Source organism: Rhopalosiphum padi, chromosome 1 (genome assembly GCF_020882245.1).
Source record: "Rhopalosiphum padi isolate XX-2018 chromosome 1, ASM2088224v1, whole genome shotgun sequence".
NCBI lineage: Eukaryota > Metazoa > Arthropoda > Insecta > Hemiptera > Aphididae > Rhopalosiphum > Rhopalosiphum padi.
Genome location: NC_083597.1, coordinates 81,535,048 through 81,556,767, shown reverse-complemented (window position 1 = coordinate 81,556,767; position 21,720 = coordinate 81,535,048). Strand labels below are relative to the sequence as shown.

The following is a 21,720-nucleotide window of genomic DNA, read 5'->3' as shown; positions in this document are numbered from 1 at the left end:
GTGATATTTGCAGTGTATTTGCAGGTACCCGTACAACAATCTATATTAATTATATATAACTATATACATATACTGATGAAACGGGGCGTATGGGCTCTGCTCGGTGTTTTACTTTTCTGTAAACGGCAATACCCATATATTCTTTAACAACATTCTCTGGAATTGTGTTTTTATAAATATTTCGTAATATTGTATTTTATTTTATATTTTTTTATCAGTAGGTCTAGCGTTATATGTACACAGTGAGATAGTGGGCACGCCTACACATTGAATATCGAACTTATTAAATTATTAAGAAAACACCATCACACGCCCGATTTTGATTATGGTAATCTTATTAACATTTTTATAGCCTAACTAAAATTTAAAAATTATAATATATTTAAATATAAATTTAAAACAACTTACAAGTGCCCCCCTCTCACTAGTAGGTATTGGTTATTGCACAATAATTATGAAATTATATAGGACAACAGTTTCACGCTGTAAAAAGCTGATATATAAGAAACCGCGCGTACACACGAAATAATTGATTTTAAAACAACAATAACTTTTTTCGTACTTATGCAGATATCTTAAAACCGAAAACGACATTTCACAATAAAGTTGTTCAGTTCTCCACTGTTTGCTATGAAAACGAAACACTTTTTAGGATTATGAATGTTTCATGTTAAAAGAATTACACCGTAGGTCTGTACTAATTTATTATTATCATTTACTTCCGCACGATTTACTTAGGTAATATTATATTTATATAGGTTTACGCACATGTTCGATGCATAATTTATAGTCCAAAATCGCCGCCACAATGAAATAAATTTATTTGTTATATTTACACGCAGGTCTGATTATTATGTCATAAATGTATAGATTTATAAAAATAATAACAATTATTGTTGCTATCCATGCGTAAAGTACTTAAATTGTTATAACGTATCTTGCATTAGAATAATAAATAATAATATAATCGCCCGACGTATGTATTAACTATATAGAATATTATATATAAATATAAGTAGCCTCCAGCAAGTATATATATTCTATCTTTGTAAATTGATGACTTTCCGCTTGCGTTATGTAATAGTCAATAAGTACTAAATAGTAGGTAAATACTAATAAATTGCTAGTATAACTAGCATCGAGACCCAACGCGCTGCGTTATAAATTATAATTGTTACTGTTGATTCCAAATATTGGCGGTGATTTTTTTACATTTTGTTAAAAGTTATCATCACATATCTCTTGACAGTCAACACATAACTATGAATAATAATTACCTATATTAAAAGGTCACTGGACCATTTTATTTTCAGTCAACGCTCAACGGGTTGTATCGATTAGGCTTTAAGAGGATAAATTTCATATGATGAGAGGATTTGAATGATAATATTGTATAGTTTTTATTTGTAGAATGGTTCGTTTGTGGAATATGATGAAGATGCTTAATCGATTATATATAATACGTGGAATATTATCTAGTTTTTTCTTTGTTGAACTTTTTTTTTGTTTTCCCTTAAAATTCATAAACAATTTTTTTATCAAATATATAAAATTAATTTTGATTGTAAATAATTGACATGCATAATGGGGACAAAAACATCAACATAAGGTCATGCAAATATTAAATTAGCTTCTGCTATATGTATATCTTCGCATATTTATTTACCTATTACATGCAAGTATTGAACTATATTAGTTTGTTTGTGATGCAAAAGTTTTACGTTATTATTATTAATTAAGTTACATATTCTGAGCATATTGATTTACCTAATTACCTATATTATACGATAGAAGTGTATGAAAAATGTTATGTTAACTTAAAAAAAATTAAATATTTCGTTTAAACGTTTCAATTGTTCATCAAAAAAATCTAAAAAACATACAATTGTTTTTATTGAATATAATATATATCATATAAAAAATATTTTTTAAAACGCATCATTTACTGTTTAAATGGATGTCTGGCGAATAACCGATAATAGAGTATGGACTACGGGCAATTATTATATTATAACGATCGAATTACGCATGCAAACCGGATGGGCCACAAAAAGAGAAAACTGCACCACCATCGCAATATCGTATAATTTTTTTTTATACACATACCACGTATCTTCACTGGGTTGCAACTGTTGCAAGACACCGTGTCGACTTTACCAGCTGGCTTTTAGTCGTATGCATATGGCGTTTAAGTACTATTTGTAGCCATTTTAATTGCGGGGAGAGAAAAAAAAACGCGCCATTATGATACTTTATAATAATATAATATACCGTACATCCAGCCACTTTAAATTTCTGAACACAGTTGTATATTATTATATGCGTGTCACACTGTAGGTAAGTCCACTTTCGCGGTTGTTGGCAATTTAATTAATTCTATGGTTATTATTACCTCTATTATATTTTCATATAGATAGTTTATATTATTATTATTGCTATAAATAAGTTTTTTAAGTTTAGTGAGAAATTTTACCAATTCATCTGTATATATACGGTAGATACACACGTTCCCTGAAAATGTATAATTGATTTTTATAACGAACGGGGTCTATATATTATAATGCGTATAATTCGGGGATTTATATTATTATTACGTAGTTATGGTAATATATATTATTTTTATGTATAAGGAGTTTGCGGCTTATTGTTAATACTCAACACACTCTTTGGAAGATATGCGGTACTTTAAAGAGAGATTTTAAGAAACGTTTTTTGTCCTTTATACAAAACCACCTTACAAAAATGTTCGAATAAGAAGAACAAATAAAGATCTAATAGTATACTCGCGTGTTGACGTGCTGTACATCACAGAAAATCAAGTATTCCAACGTGTACTCGTGTCTCATATACAAGAACAAACACTGGAATGGTTTGGATACGTTTACACGGAGGGCCAATTACGATATACTTAAAAAGGTGATGATACTGAGTGAATAAATAAAAAATAATCACAGCTGGGTTATAGCCGTTATAGGCCATGAACGATAAGGTGGAATCGAGGAGATACAGTAGATAAAGATAGGTAGTAGGTACATCGTACATGCGGTAGGTATAGGAACGCAACGGTTGAATTAGCATTGGACATGGGAACGCTAGAGACGACTGCTTATGGCAACTCGGGTTCTACAAGGACCGTTATGCAAAGAAAATGGAAAATTGTTTTATCAATATTGAGTTAGTAGTTAAGAATATAGATAATATATACGATTAGTGATTTATTTTTGTAATCGTTAAAAGTTAAAACAATATAACGTCGTAGCATAATTACGCGTGTAGACAATTTACGATTTGTCTCTAAGTCAATAATGTGCAATTTTATACTCGTATTATAGTATACGATTGCATATTATAATATTATTTTGTTAACATTGTTCTCAGTCGGCCACCGTGCGAACACGCCACGGTTTGATGCGCGAAAAACTTTGCATATACCATTGTACCAGCTGCATCGTATAATGTAATATTTAAATACCTAGTCGAAGAATGTGTATAGCTGTTAGGTACGCCGAAACACTATTAAAAATGTCCTTGTTTTTTTTTAAATAAATTAATAAATATATAATTAATATACAATTAGTGGTTTGCTGGTCTTACAAAATTTTAGTGTTTACCGTGGCTAAATAAAAATAACAATAAATCTTGTATAACGTTGATCACCTTAAATTTGACGGTTCTGTGACAGTGGCGACAGTGGAGTGATGTATAGTAGCTGTATGTATATAATATATTTGGCGTGTAGGTACTTATCCTACCTACTTACCTGTAAGTAATTTTATTTTCTCTCTTATTTGTTTATTATAACAAACATAATGTAATTTAACGACCTGCAAGTATAAATTGGATACATAATTAGAGTTATTTAATTTCTGTAAATTATTGATGATTTTAGTGTCATGAATATAATGAAATTTTGCACTTTTTTTTTAGTAAAATTATAAAATAAAATATGGCGTACGGTAATAGAGAAAATGAATGAAAAAATGAAGTTGCAGCTGCATAGTGAAATAACCGGTTGGGTTTTTGGTTTTAAATAATATTTAAAAAAAAAACAGCACGTAGGAAGTACGGTTACGCACCGCCAATCATGCTGTAGGTTATAGGTATATATATACTATATACTATACACTGCAGCAGGACCCAGTTTATAAACCTACAGCAATTGTAAAAAATTAATAAATATTATATAGGTAAAAACAATAAACTTGTAAAAGAAAATATTTAATCATATTGCATAGCTATTTACCTTATACTCGATAAATTAGCAATACAAATGATCGTACTCGTATTATTATGTTATATAGCTTTATTATAACGTACGCCTGAGCTGCAGTATGAATATTGTATTCGTCAATATCAGCGACTTAAATAATACTTTTGTATTTAGGGGTACCTATAATTATTAAATGAGGTTTTAAACAGTTATCTTGTTTTAGAAAAACTTGAATATAACAAATTAAAACATAATTAAATGCATCATTTATTATATCAATTAATGACCGCGTACTTATATATACTTAAGCTGTGAGTATATCATCATTGAATTGCGTTTCCTATATATTATATACCATATATATATATCCATAGTTTCGATATATCACGAATAATAAATTATAGCTCAATTTGGACATTTTATATTATATAATTGCAAAGAAAATCCTATTACGAATTCATTGTTAAAAATCAATTTAACGAATAACAATAATGATCACAAAATTGTAATGTTTATATAGACATTACACTATGTAATAAGTAATGACTTGTCACAGTAAGGTTAGTAAATATAGGATGTATTATGATATAGTATTGAACGATATAACAGTAAACCATGTCTGCAGTATAATAACAAAACAACAATAATAAAATATATAATAATGACAATAATACTAATAATGTCACTAACCGCGTTTTTGTAATATGGTAATCATATACCTATAACTGTTTATTCCATTGTGGATTTACAATACCACAATTATATAGTATATATAACATAGTACTGACCGGCTTACGAGTTACGATACCTACATAGAAAGGCTATAGGCATTAAAGCGATCTTTGAATTTTAATAGTATTCTATACTGAAAATTTGTCGTGCGAAAAACTAGTTTCCGGGCGTTAAAGTCATTTTGATCAGTGAATCTCGACACAGCAGCGTTGCTGCGATTTAATAGGTAGGTTTATTGTTATTTCATATTTGTATAGCGTGTGGAATATAAGGAAGTTTATTTTATCTAAACGATTACTTAATAGTTAATCCACGTAAACATATAGGTATACTCGTATCGTAAATTATTTCAAAATTCTTATTATTATACGCACTGCAGGGTGTATTATCTATACAATTTGACAACTTTATATAACGATTTAAATGAGAATAAATCTCCCAGATACATTTCTTATTTTATTATGCAATTATTATAAGATTTTCGAATCGATTGTTTAGGTACACTATGTATCGTATTTATTTATAATAAATGTGTATACCTAGTTGGTGTTTTTAAAAATCATTTTATTTAAAACTGAAGTACTTATAATATAATAATATAATATTGTAACGAGGTCATGATCGTTTGTCCAAGGCGTCGCACAGGTCCTGTTTCTAATATTTGCTTTCTCGGTTTTTCATTTTCTATCGGCGAAATTCTGTATTGTCCGGTTTGTCGTGGTCTCGTAGACAGTAATATATGACGCTTAACGACCTATAACAATTTGCCGCAGACTAACAAAACGACATATACTGCTATTAAACAATATAATAAGTATATATATGGTCCGATTTTAAGCGCAAACGTCGGATATTATAACTACGTTTATGGAGATAATATAATATACGCGTTACTGGTAATATAAACAAGAGTATCTACCGTCATCGTGAGCTTGTGTGCGCCAATATATAAAACAGATTTAGAATGGTTTAGAGTGGTAAGACGTTCTTTTTGGGGGAATACAAAGCCCGTGCTAAGCGGCCTTGCGCGAACCGTTGTATTCGAATGCGAGATATAATAAAATATGAATTATCATTGAATATATAAACGATGTCGTGATGCATAATAACATTGAAACGAAAACAAAATGACATTAAAATATAAGGGGAAAATGGACACGTTTATCGCACCAACACACATTATATAATATAGTATAATATTATAAAATTGCGCGTTGAGTGGCGTATTACAGGATTTTTCTAATGGTTGTATGTGATAAGCTACTGTAGTTATACATATTATGACTTATGAGTATAAAACAATGAACCTAATCAATCGAAATAATATAAACTAATTCCTAATATGGATAAAACAAATTATTAAAATTTTTGTAGTTGAAGTTACCGATATGATATTATGATACAATTTTTATTATACTCGTATTTGTATAATACTATATTGATTAGAATAATATACTTAATAATATTTTATAATTTAGATTTATATTATGTGAGATTTTTAAAGAGAATCATATGGTGATGGTCTGTGGATGTAATATTGATGTGAAATAAATATTTGTAGACACAACGGAGTCATATATTAATGTGTGTATAAATTATGTATGGGGCACGCATGCACGTCAAACCTTCTTAGTTTATAATATTATTGTATATATATAGGTCACAGACCACGAATAATAAGGCTGTTAAAACTCAAAACAAACACTGAAATTATGTGTTTTAATTATTAAAATAAAAAAAACACCGTTTGATTTTCAATGCCGTATAGGTACGCGTAGTTATTGCTTGTTCACAATACGGCAGTTTGTGAATTTTTGGAATACGGGCACGCATAAAAAATACTGTAGGTACCTATATTAGTACTGGCATAGTGGCATACATATCTATAGTAATATAATATACGTGCAGCGAGTTTGTAAGAACAATAGAAGTAATGTATTACATATTGTTATGTATAAAAGTATAAACTGTATAAAGTAACAATTAACAATCTGCAGCAGTTCGCATGAGGAATTATTGTGAAACACGTTTCAACCGTATAAAAATTAAAAACTCGTATTTGTTTATGAATTTATGATTATAAAAAAATAACGACAAATATATGAGATTATTATTTATACATTCATATGATGAAAAACTTGGGTACCTACTTACGAAGTCGCGTATTATATTGGTATAATTAGTAATTATCATAAACTTTGCAAAAAAATATTGAAAACTATATCACCCGTATAGCGAACGTCGTAACTGACAATTTTTTGTTTAAAATCGAAGATAAAAGAAACTAAGATTAAAAGATAAGTAATAAATGATGTATATAACTATATAAGTGACGAGTATAAGTAATATTTTAATAGCCCCTGTAGGTATACAATATTTTATTTTAAATTTCTCATAAATTATTCAAAATGTTTAAAAAAAAAAATTAAAATATGCAGAACTAACCATTATATTATGTTTATAATATAAATACATTTATTGAAAAAACTCATAAATATGCATAAATAGGTATATACTAAAATAATTAAAATTTAAAACCTATAAATATCTCAAAATAAATTTATATCGAATCAGACTTTTCTTTATTATTTTCTAAACGAATATGTATAATTGCATAAGTCCTGAGTCCTGGACTAATTACTAATTAATAATTATTAAAAGACGCATAATTAAGTGGTATTGTATATTATTAATAAATATAGCTAAATAGATAAAAATCGATAATTTATCATTGCCCAATGAATGCGAAGAAAGTAATTTTTCTAACACTATACAAAACCCGCTTGACGGCATTTCGATAGAAAATGTTGTACGATATCGTATAGGTATTACGAAATGTATCAAATCGATATATCCGGTGTAGACGTGTTACATGTTTTTACGATGTGTATAGAGACTTTCGTCGACCGTTTCTCGCTCGGCGACGCCACCGTGCGTCTGCGCAGTCGGAACTCGCGGAATAGACTTAAGGGAAAGCAATTCTCGCAAAGAACATTACAAAGCTACTTTTCCCGCGTGTGTGCGAATAATGTTAAGTAGATATATGGGGTGATCCAGACAAAGTTCGATAACTGTGGTAGAGGTTTGGATTAATGAGTTGCAACATTTTACGTGGTCGAATGTGGGAATATAATAATATTATAATATTATGTAGCTACTAGCTACTACAGCTACAAAATTATAAATAGCTATTAATTTATTTTTTTTTGTTTCGTCATTTACTATTATAGAGTGCTTACTTGTCATTTGAATATCATGTGTCATTACATATCATTAATTATAAATATTATAATACTTGATTGTAATCGAACATTTTCAAAAATATCCGATTTCGTTATATCGGTGACCAATGCAGTGGAACTTTGAGGAAAAAATTTACATTTATACACGTCATTATGCATAATGCATGGGCATTTTCAATACATCATACGTAGTGATTATGAAACAATCATATAAGTGTATAACACAGTCTAAGCACCTATAGCCTATAGGTATATAATCGATTCCATAGATTATCACTCAGCAGAACGTTTTTACGGTGGACGTCCAATAAAGTTTTACCAAGTTTTGGATTCATAATCTTGACCGTTTTTTATTTTAAAATTGCATACAGACATCAAACACATGCTTAATAAATTGATTTGCTTGATTAGTATGTAAATATATCGAGTAATATACTAATATATTATTATGTTGATATTAGTACATACCTAGCTACATGTATCGATGTACAACTATAATCTATCATCTATTTTTATTGACAATTGTTGTACCGATATATAATCATAATATATATATAGGTATAATTGACGTATTGTATAGGTATACGTACATAACACAGTGTTCGAATTGAACGGTTTTAGATATTGTACTTATCGCTGTAGGCGATCGTTCAGGGATATTATAAAGTTATATTATTAAATTAAATACTTATGTGTAACGCTAAATAACAAGACGCAGCAGACGGTATATATTGCACGCATGAAAATTTGAACTGCTTTAGTGATTATATACGCGTAATGTAACGGTCGCGATAACTACAAAATAGTTAGGTTATATATTATATATTTCATAATAATTAATGTTATAAAGTTCCTATATTATGTATTTAGTCATACTACCATGTAGTTTAGACAGTTTAGTTGCGAATAGAAAAGTATAATATACCAAAATCTAACCACGACCCATTAAAAGCTATGAACATAAATTTAATATATTATTTATATTTTCATAAAAGGTCCGTTTTTATAAGAATTTGTGTTTATTTTAAATGGTATAATATTATAATCACTCAGCTATAGCTATTATAATACTTTATAGTAGAATATTTTTCTAAAAACTGCCACTTGTACAAATATCGAATATAAATATCAAAACTGCAGTAAATGTATATTGTTTATTCAAATGTAAAGACGGGTTTATATGTTCCTTATATCTATATAAAACCTGTCAAATTTTTCTAGAAAAACAAAAAAAAAATTAACTGGAAAATGATATTGTAATAGATAAAATATGAATCGCCCGTTTTATATTTATATATAATTATCTACTGCGATACGTTTTTTTTCGAACGTCTTCTGCAGAATATAATTGAGAGAGATCCCACACGCGGCGTATCTCTATAAGTAGTATAAGTAATATTTTATATTATAAAAATATAATGTTCTTTAGTATCGTTTATTTAGTGATTAAATAACCATAAATCTAGTCGCGAAGTTGATGACCGTTCCGAATGATTTATATTATCGTTATTAATTATTATGCACTATTTTAAGTATATAGGTACAACTGGTCGGGTCCTTGTATCAGCGTACTTGATTTGATATATTAATATTATAGTTTGTACATTCCGTAGATAAACGTCAGTAAGACAGTACCTTCTACGGTTTTATTCGACTATTGATAACCATGATACGCAAGGGGGGAGGTAATCAAATTAAAAGAAAGTTTGCTTCCGTAAGACTCCTGAAGTATAAAGTATATTCGAAAAATTATAATTATAATTAAAAAATTAATTGAAATATGATACTATTTTTTTTATTATCCTCCATAAAGAAATCCTGTGCACGGGCCTGCATACAACATATTAATATATAATAATCATTTTTATTAAAAATTGTATTACCATTATTTAAATTATGTACGTGTCCATGTTTAATATATATTACACTATCTTGTAAATTGGATTTATTTCCGTAATTTAATTATTATTATAAAATTATATGTTGTAATGCAGTATAACTTGTATGCGCACGACTATATATAAGCGATCGATGCGAAAATAGGCGATCGCTATACGAATGCCCAAACACTATTCGTGAGCTGGATGTATACCAATTTGGATGAAACAATGATTAAGTTCATAAATTCGCATAATATCGGTTAATCAACACTTATACAAGGTGCCCACTGCCCACTACCTTTAATGTTTGTCTTCACTAAAATATACATAGGTAACATATGTGGAATAACATAATATTTTTTGATTCAAATGAACATTATCTTATAAATTACTTAGTTCCTACATCTATAATATAATATTTATTATATTATATTTATTTAAATTATTATATTATAATAACCGCGAAAAGTCTAGAAATAATTATCAAATTTATATGTTATAGTACACTTTTCTGTCGAAATCATTCGACTTTATTTTTATAACCTTGTCTACTGATAAAAAAAAATTATTTTCAATACCGTCATGAGAAGAGAAATATTATAGATAAGTACAAATAATATTATATATTATAAAATCGAAACCATTTTAAATTTTCCTGAAGGGTCAATCCTTTATAATGAATATGTCTTTTTAGACATTTTTCGTCCTTTGAAATTTTTAAGACATTGAGATGTACGTTACATTATATTTAAAATTTTAAAATTATATGCCAACATGGTGACGAATGGCGCAGCCGAATATAGGTACAGTATAGGTACACCTTTATATGAATATTATAATATATTATAGGTCTAATATATTCGTACACATATTATACGTATTTCTTACGCCCGCGCGACGACAACCATAAAATATAAACGTGTTATAAACATTCATAGGTACAATATACATATATACCGTATATGTATAATATATATATATATATATATATATATATATAATGCGATTTGATATACGCGTAGGTAGCTAATATACTCGACGGACGCGGTGGGGTCAATATTAACAAATAACAATAATAATAAAAAGTCGATCGTCGGTATTAGGTTAAATACGTTTTATCCGTTTAAATCCGATTAAAAATAATGACAAGAATTTTCACTTTTCATATGTATTCGTGTACTAGTATTATCATTGTACACATAAGTATATATAGAAACATTAGAAACCCATTATTTGCAACGCTTGTTGATGGTGGCTGCGGTCGGCAATGACGGACATGCCAGCAATAATTTATAATGTATCAAAATAACAATACATATTGTCGTATTGAATCGGTCGTTTTTGTACAAAAGAGATTAAGAACAATAATATATTAATTTTGTTGCTCCAATAATTGAGTTGTTCACTTTTAATTTTGTACGCTAAAATATTTATAAACACTGCACACGCATAAAATATACAAACGCCTTGATTACAACAAATATATTATATTATTATCTCAGTAAATAAACTTCAAAACATATTTTACGTGGATTGATATATATTTATAAGTTATAATAAGTATGTAACTACTAAGTTATTATATGTTATTATACTCACTATATATTTATAGTTTACAATTTTTTTTGACTGACCTAACCTTTTTAAATTTTTCATATTAATAACTAATACTATATTATTATCAATTTATAAAGTTCAAATTTTATAGTCGGGAAAAAAATATTTTTATCGGATATGTTAACTTACCTACTGGCCACTACGGCACTACCCTTATAAATATCGAAAATTAATCGAGTAGTTTATCATTTATTAAACAAAAACAATATTTTAAATTTAGATGGGTACCTATCAGCCTATTTTACCATTTCACCTATCTAAGCTTAAGCTCATAAATTAAAAAAACTATTACCTGTTTGAGGTTTGATATTTATTCGTAGACATTTTTATCAAAATATTTTTTTCAGTTATAGATTGTGAAATTAACAGAATAAGTGGTTTTCATTCAATCAGTAACTTAAGAATCCTCATAATAACCATTCAAATTTTTTTTTTTAAATTATTTAAAATATTTGACGAAAAATGTAGTAGATTTATTATATGAGTGTTAACTGTCAAAATAAGCTACCTGATATATTATATAGTACCATAACAGCTAATTTTGCTTTATAATTTACCGCGAGGGAATTGTACGATTAATGCGATTTACGCACCGTATTAGATAAACAAAAAAATCCTATACACAGTCTTATAAAATACGACCTATAAAATATAATATAGAAAGTACCAAATTGTTTTCTAATGAACGATTTTAAAAATCGATTTTTATAATTAAAATGTTATTGTCGATCATTGATTATGATAATTACATGATTCATAAATTCACAATTAAGAAATTAAATACAGGTAACATCGCACAGATTCTGTACACATTACCTACGCGTTGAAACTCGTTCGTGCGACAATAATATAATCACTACCGAAAAATATAATACATAGGTACTTATTATAATATGTATAATACACTATACAGTATACACTATAACGACTACGATTATATTGTTATTATATGCATTAAATTATTATTTATAGAGGTACAATGGGCAGACTCCGCGACAGTGTATATTATAATTATAAAAAGACGTGACAACGCGCGTACAACATCATCTATAAATATGTAGTATCATATAGGTACCTGCTGCCTACTATTATGGTGCAGCGGTTAATTGTCGTATATACCTATTATACAAAACGTGCTTCAGATTTAAACGCTTTGGCTGTCGCGAGTTCCTGCCGCTTAGATGTATTAAATCGCTGCATTCAAAATTATTATAGATGCAACAATATAGTCGGTTACTCTATTATATCATGCAATATAATAATATTATTATACCGTATTGTTTATATCCGACGTACAATAGGTATTAAGATACCCGGTGGCGACGTAACGTTAAGCAGGGAACTGTCGAGTGACGTCTACACGCAGCGAGGTTTACGAGTAATACAAATTTGATTAGTCTGACACATTTATAAATGCTAACTTGTCAGATCATATCCTTTGGGATAGACTACCTATACCTCACTTAATGTATTGCTGTGTGTGTTTATAGAAAAACGATAAGCACACTATAACTTAATCATTATACTATTTTCATATACAAATCTCTGCTAACACTAATCTGGATCTGTGACCTAAAATTATTGGAAAATGCCAAAATATTCGATTTATAAAAAAATTCTTTTCGAAGCATTACCCAAAAGAAAATAACGAAAACCCCTTCGTGCGTACATCTAATCACATCCTTTACAGCAGACGAATTCACTAAGAGGATTAACTCTCACAATGATCTGTCATGTCTTTATTGTATGACAAGTAATCTATGCACAGTACTACATGATTGAATAACGAATAGGTTTATGAGGAATGAGAACTTAAGGATTTTCTTTATAAACTCTAATTATCAGTGTCCAGTGGCTCCAAAGCCTAGTCGCCTAGCAAAGCACTGAGTTTTTTTTTTATGAATTTTATTAAAAATAATTTAATTAGGTAGGAGTTTAAAGTTTATAAAAATCTTGGTCTGAAATACCGATTTTATTTATATATTTATTTTTCAAATTTTATTTTTCACACTTAGATAGACAATTTATATGATATGAATTTTTTTGCAAAGAAATAATTAATATCTATTTGAAAGCAGAAAAAAATCATTTGCTATTTTTCGTGGTATATGCGGTATTTGTGAAAATTTAATGTGTGGCTGTTTAAACATTTTTGTTACAACTAAAAAGTATCCATCCGGCATTCACCTTCGTAAATGTAAGAATATGCTTATGATTTTAGACCAATAAAATAATAAATTATAATACATTAAGTAGTAATAGGTACCAATAAATATAGTTATTTCTTGAAATATGAGTGTTTTAGCAAGTTAAAAATCTGTTGTTTTGGCATACATTTACATGAATATTATAGGTACTGTCACGATTATATATTGAAATACGTGAGTAGGTAGGTCGTATACAGGTGTATATAAATTATAAGTACACGACACAAGTACCCAAACGATGAAAAATGTACCGTTAAGATCGTGCGGCAATATTGAATTTACCCAAGTATAGTAAGTACACGCACGCTATATTATTATAATCATCGCTATCGTATATCGGCTCATTGCGAAATTCGATCACCTGTAGTATGTATGAATATTATTTTGCCACGTCAATTTTTATAAAATATAATAAAATATCGCTATGCACTGGCGAGGTTTCAATGATTTCGTGTATTAACATTTTTGTAGATACTCGTATGCGGTATACCTATCCGATGATATTACATTCAATTATTAATATCGTGATATGCACCGATCGAAAATATGGGTTGAAACGCGATACGTATTTAATACAATATAATAATTTAATATGAAAACCGTACTCATATGTACTACGGAATTATAAAATTATAACAATTTCACACGCACAGTATACAATACGATACCTACACGGCTATATATAGATATATATAGATATATATATATGCTATATTATGTTTAGCGCGTGTATAATATAAGTTGTACAATAATAGTATGTACATATATAATATAATAATATAATACACAATATACATTCACTCGTTGATCTGCAGTGTTTCTATACATTATATAGTGTTCTCTCGCGGCGAGAAATTTTTTTCTCGTAAACAAAATTTCGAAAAAAAAACAAAAAAAAAATACGCGCGCGGGATTAAAAAATTAAACCACACATATATAAAAATGTAATAATTAACTGCGACGGACGGACATCGCCACGAGAAAGTAGAATAAAGTAGATTAAGTGTACCAAATATCTGTTGCAACTATATAGTGTATAATATATATATAATTTTTTTATATTAAGTATATCATGTCATTATTATCTGTGTATAATATATCTTTACAAGCGTATAACAATATGAAAATTAATAAAGTTTTTCTTTTCTAATTTTTTTTTTTTTTTTGTTTTGTTCAGAAAATGTTTGCGGTCATCCTCCAGTGCCTGTCAACGCTAAACTCGTCCGAGACGGGGCTAAGGCCACGTTCGTTTGTGACGATGGTTACAGACTCTTCGGGTAAATAATAATATCATTGACATATATTTTTCTATTAATACAATATAATGCATATTCTATGTCAAATCGGAAGGTGATAAAAAAAAGTTTGTTTTTTTAATTGTACAATTTTCAAGTAAAAATATACGACAACACTTTATAGTTTTTAACAACTGTTTTAAAATCATATTTAGAAACATTAAATATTTGTACGGATATTTATTTGAAATATACAATAATAACAGACAAGCAATTTTTATTTTTAATTAAAATTATGTATTATGTGATTTAAAAAACGCGGTTTGTTTTTTATTGTAGTCTAAAAATCAAATAAACAACAGTAATTTAAATAATTAATAAATTAAGTTCTTTTTTTGTAAAAAATTCAACATATTAAGCATATCAAATTTTGACGGGCACGATGATAATATAGTGTTGTGCGTCGTAAGGTAGTCCTAAATAATCAACCAAAACTTTACTACTTGAGACTTAATAAATAGCAACAATTATAGCAGGCCACATATACATAAAATGCAGAATTATATTTCGAAGTTTTAATTTCCTATCATTTTACAGGTCCGAATCGATAACTTGTTCCTCAAATGGTGTTTGGACCGGAGATCTGCCGTTTTGTGGTAAGTCGAGTTTGAATATAAACGAATAATAATAATAATAATAGGTATCTATTTTATCTGCTATTTGGACATGAATTAAGTCGTTGTCGCCATTCATATTTAAAATTCACACCAATACATAAAGGTTTTACACTTAGGACTTAGGTATACTTAATTAATTGAAATAATTGCAACTTGATACAACGTAATGAGTAAAAAGTCGAGTTGTTTTTAGTAAAGCCACAATAATATAATACACAGGCGAGCATAAATTCTGAACATTTTTTAGTTTATTCATATACATATATGAGTCACAACGTCGTACCGTACCTTAAAAGGAGAGGGGATTGATTCTTCGCGAGTCACTTCAGGAACCACAAAAAACATTCTATTTATAATTCTATTAATTAACTTTAATTTATTTAGGGAATTTAAATAAATAAATTAGTATAGATAATATATCATTTATTTACGTATATATACTATACATATATTATGATATGAGATATGTGGCGTTTTATTATAACGGTTAATCTCAGAAATTACTTTGGTACCTATTTTAATAAAAATTGTACCTGAGACTCAGTATAGTAAGCTTATTTTTTAAACCCCTATGACTTATAGGTTTTAGGTTATTACTATATAAGGTGTCTCAGTCTGACATACGAATTTCGTTTAATCTCACAACAATTGTATAATTTTTTTTTGCTTATATTTATATAGGATTGCGATTAGTTATAAAAATTAAATTAAAAAAAAATTACTGCAGACTTGCCAACCACCGTAGACTGCTATATGGTTTTTAAATAAAATACAATTTAATTAATTGTATTTGTTTTATTAAATAAGTATTAAAATGTGTATACAAAAAAAGACAATGCCCCGCATGTAATGTCCTGCAGGCTTGTAGCTTGTAAACTCAAAACTTTTCATTTAATTTTACCAAAAGTTTCAGAAATTGTTTTTAGAGATATCGGGAAATATAAAAAAGCCTAGTTTGAATAATGTTTAACAAATGTACCAAATACTCAGTCGTAAATAATGATGAAACAATTTATAAGTTTGTGTAATGCGAGAAAATTTCGAGGGGGTTGAACATTGGCGCAATTTGAGTTTTAAATTTGGGTGGCTATTATAATTCGCATGTATGTACTGTGTGTATGCTCTCTGAGAGATATAAAGGTGGAAGGGGATATATATACAAACCATTTGGGGGGCTTAGCCTCCCCATTTAAAATTGCTCTTATGGGGTTAAACCCCAAATCCCCCCAAGTATGCCCTTGCAAGTGCTCTATCAAATATATTAAATCCACAAGTGGATTAATTATCCATCTTCGTTGAATAAGTCCACAAATTTCCTATTTTATGTTTGTTAATTTTTCCCGGATAAAGTCAAGTTTGGTACAGCTAATATAATATATTAATTTGTTTATATTAATACGATTACTTTATAATATTTTACTGGTTTCAGCATGCGGTAATATAGTGCGTATAGCGAATAGAACATCCTATCTTACTCTGTAACTAAAACTAATTGGATTCGATAATTTTTTATATCGAAGACTGTTTTTCCATCATATATCAATAATTGAATTTAAAGATCACAATAATTACCAAGGATATAATTATTTAGAGTTGATAGGCCTATTATTTCTTCTGTATCTCATTGGCCTACAATTATTTACAAACGCGCCGGTTGCCGCCGATATACATTAAAGTTAATTTATAGCCTATAACTATATAATGCGTATACAATATCTAATATCTATGGAGTTTGGAGGTAAGGCGTGACAAAAGCTATTTCTAACTTTTAATTTTCTTAATTCGTTAAAATATTAAGTATACAATCATGTAACTTATTGCATAGCCACGTAGGTAAACCTATACATACATAAAAAATACATGTATTTATACTTTATACTATTGGTAATAAAGAAAAAGTGGTGTGCTTAAATGTTAGCACCTCTGTTAAAAAACAAACAAACCGTTATTCTATAACATTAAAATTTTAAACTTTTCCCCGATTGTCTACATATATAATATATGGGTCGCTGGTGTTCGTGCGAATGTTGTAGGTCCTATACACTGTAGATATAATAAGTACATTACCCGTATTATGTATAGGCACTTCTTTTTTTTTTTTTTTATAATACGTCTAAATACGATATTATACCTATTATATCCGTCGGTTATAAAAACATAAAATTATACCTCAACAGCCCTCGACGACGACTATTCCCGATTGTTATAGTGGTTTAATTTTTTTTTCCGCGCGCATCGTAATAAACGCGAATGCACTCACCGCTTCCTAGACGTCGCTCGTTTTTATACACCTACCTGTATAATAATATTATTATAATACCCTACTTATACTGACCAACTCAATGATTATATATATATCGCATTAATTAACGTTATTCGTTTTCTTCTTCCTGTTACGTATAATCGCCCGCGTGTACAGTGAGTGGTACAAAAAACGACCGGGAAATGTTTTTTTTTCCTAAAAAAAAGTTTGTTATTATACATATACAATCGCAGTGAACAATATAATATTTATCACATATTCACACTCGTAGATACACGTGTTCTCTCGGTTACGAAACTACTATATTATGTACGTACGCAATATGCATGAATTATGATCATACGTCATATTAGTTCACCAAACATTATTATAACACATTATTATTATTATTATGTAGTAAGCGCAACACAAACGCTCATCTCCTGCCGACTGCTAATTATACGTTCGCATTTAGAATTTTAAAAAAAAGCAAAGTTTATATACCTACGTACCTTTATTTTACAATAAATGTTCGCATTAGGTACCTACCCGCCTATTAAATCCGATAAACGATCTTTTTGCACGTGTCTATAATACTAATATTAAGATTATGTTAAACGTACATAATATATACGAGACAACAGATATTTGCACTATACACTCGTAGGTCAGGCCAAAACATACAAAAATATATTGTCTTACAACCATAAAAAAATTTAATAAAATTCTTTTCTTATTTGTTCCTTTTGTGAAGATTGAATTCCAAGAACAATTTCATCCCTGTATAAATTAGGTATTTATTTTAAAGGTATTATTATTATATTACAACAATCACCGCTTATTATTGGTCTCAGTTTGGAACCAGAGTATTTGAGTACATTAATCGAATGAGTCAATTAAGCGAAACTGCCGTTTAAGAATAAAAATATAAATGCATTGTAATAAACATATATGTACTCAATATTTTACTATGTACTATAACTATACCTACTAATATTCATTATTATGTATTTATTAAATCTATTTAAATGTTTTTCGATTACATATAATTTTTCAAAAATGCATCGTAAATATAAAATAATGTCTTTAATTGATCAAACAAAAAAATAATTTAAAATCTGTAATACTTTTTGACATGGTAATAAGTCAGAGAAATATGGTATTAGTCCTCAAAATATATGCAATACAATTGTAAAAAAAGACTAAAAATTGTTAAATATGTGCTTAAAAATAAACATTGACTCCATAAGCCAGTGTAGTGAGTCCAATAGACGAATTTTTTCTATGTGTAAAAACCTATAAATACGTATAAGTCGAGACCTGATAAGTATAATAGGCGTTGATCCCATTAACCGTACAATTCCAAGTAAGTAGGTATTACTACTGTATTATCATTATCTTCGTGTATAAAGTTATATGAATAGGAAATTCTACCTATTTACAGGTCTCACACTTTGTTTGTTTATGATTTAATTTTTAAATTTGTCGTCATTCATCTGGATATTTTCTAATCCATGCCTTGTTAGACAGGTTTATTTTCACATTTGGTGTAGGTTTTCTACTGTACTAATCAAATTTGAAATCAAGTTAACTACTTAATTGGATACCTATACCAAGCAATTATTAAAATAACTTTAAAACGAAAAAAATACATATCATTTCAATTTAAAGAATAAATTTATATGAATAAGTTTAAGTGGACATCAATAGATAGGTACATAATCTAATTAAATTTAAACCTAATTTAGTAGGATTATAAATTAATTAAGAAAGCACTCTCTAAAATTTAATCCTTATAAAAAAAGAAGGTAAATCTATTGCTAAATTAAATCTTAATTTTTTTCTCCTCGTTCATTTCATTCAGATCTCTAACTTATCTGCAAAACAGGTACCTAATATTTATTTACCTACCTAACAATAACAGCAAACGATAAATTGCCCATATTACAACATATTCATATACTTATATATTATTATTTTTTTACAGAAAATGTATGTACCTACCCAATAACTCAACTGTTAAATATTAATTATTGGTTTAATAGTCTATAGTGCATATTAATTATTAGGCAAACGTTTTAATTTATAATAACAATTACGTCACGTGAGAAGTATAAATTATTACGTTTTAAATGTAAAGCCCGCTGTAAACAATAGTTATAGTTGTTTACATAACTACGGTATAATAATATCGACTATTTAATAATACAGTTGCATATTTAACTAGGTCGATATTTTGTTTCTTTATATTTCGTAACCGTTTGTAGGAGGAGCCGATGAGTGTTCTAACACAGACGAATGAACTTTTCGACCATCGTCTAATGATATAATGTGCAACTAGGATCTCCTCAACGTTTTGCCTTACATTACAATTTACCAAAATTTACCAAAGCTTAGTATTCGACTTTTAATATATATATATATATATAAATTAATCGCTATCCCAACAATTATTAAAAACTGCAATAACAAATTATAATTCAAATGTTGTTTACCAATAAATAGTAATAATATAATATATAGATTTTAATCATTGCAATGAATCTTTATGTAGTACAATTATAATTGGTGTATGAATCGTATAAAAAAAAAATAATAATACTTGGAAAAATCGTAGACATTTATACATGGCCCAATGCCGTCCTATATGTAATTACTAATTATTATATACGTATGTTTGTTAACACACAGGAACAAACGTGGCTGTGCACAAGCCAACTAACCAGTCGACGACGGCCAGGGGTGGAAATCCGGGAAACGCCAACGACGGTGACCCGACGACGGTGCACGACGGCCGAAGGTGTACGGAAACGCTTAAGGAACCATCACCGTGGTGGTCGGTCGACTTGCTGCAACCGTACCCAGTCCGGGCGGTGTCCATCACGACCAGAGGATGTTGCGGTGAGTAATAATTATGTATAATTTTTAACACGTAGTGACGTAAAAACATTTTTTTGGGAAATTATTAACCCTACTCATGATTTCAAGTGCATTTTTTAAATTTCAACTATACACAAAAATGAAAGCTGTGCAATTAGCATTTACATATTGTTAAATTTTTCAACGAATCCACGTTTCAACACCGTCATAGAATTCCAAAAAGTAATCAAAAAAGTTGGGTTAGCTACCCCCCTCCCCTTAAACATAGAAAAACCAGGACATAAAATATAAACAAGAATATGCAGTTAATGTGTTTAATTTTCTATAATGTAACAATAATTATCATAATTTTTTTTACATTTAGAAATAGACTATAATACATACGAATATCGGTATTATAATTATAGAACTATGACTGCTATGAGTTTGAAAAAATTTCATTATTTTTATCTTACTATGTATAATATAGTTTCTTTAACACAGTTTCAATTAGATACTAATGAATACAATTTTGAAAGTTTTATTTTGCGATTTTAGCTATCTTAATTTATTAGGTTTTTTTATTACTCGTTTTGATATTTTAAATAATTTATGTTAATTAAAACTTTTTACAGACATTTCATGACTTATATTTTTTTCTTCTAAATATTTTACGTTCTACAAGCACATTTTATACTCAATTTTTAGACCATTTTTCAGGATTTATAGTGTTTTTTTACATTACATTTATTAAGATTATAATATTACTTACCATTTATATAAATAATGTTCATAGAACGTTCGTAAACGTATTTTTAT

The 21,720-nt window shown here is 28.4% G+C and overlaps 1 protein-coding gene across 1 annotated transcript in view; it reads left to right on the top strand.

Annotated features, from left to right (window-relative positions):
- Positions 1 to 21,720, top strand: part of LOC132917853 (sushi, von Willebrand factor type A, EGF and pentraxin domain-containing protein 1) — a 62,423-nt gene that overhangs the window by 33,095 nt on the left and 7,608 nt on the right. Inside the window, exons 2-4 of the mRNA XM_060978808.1 lie at positions 15,066 to 15,165; positions 15,721 to 15,779; positions 20,734 to 20,943. Coding sequence (XP_060834791.1) covers positions 15,066 to 15,165; positions 15,721 to 15,779; positions 20,734 to 20,943 — 369 coding nt within the window. The remainder of the gene's footprint in view (positions 1 to 15,065; positions 15,166 to 15,720; positions 15,780 to 20,733; positions 20,944 to 21,720) is intronic.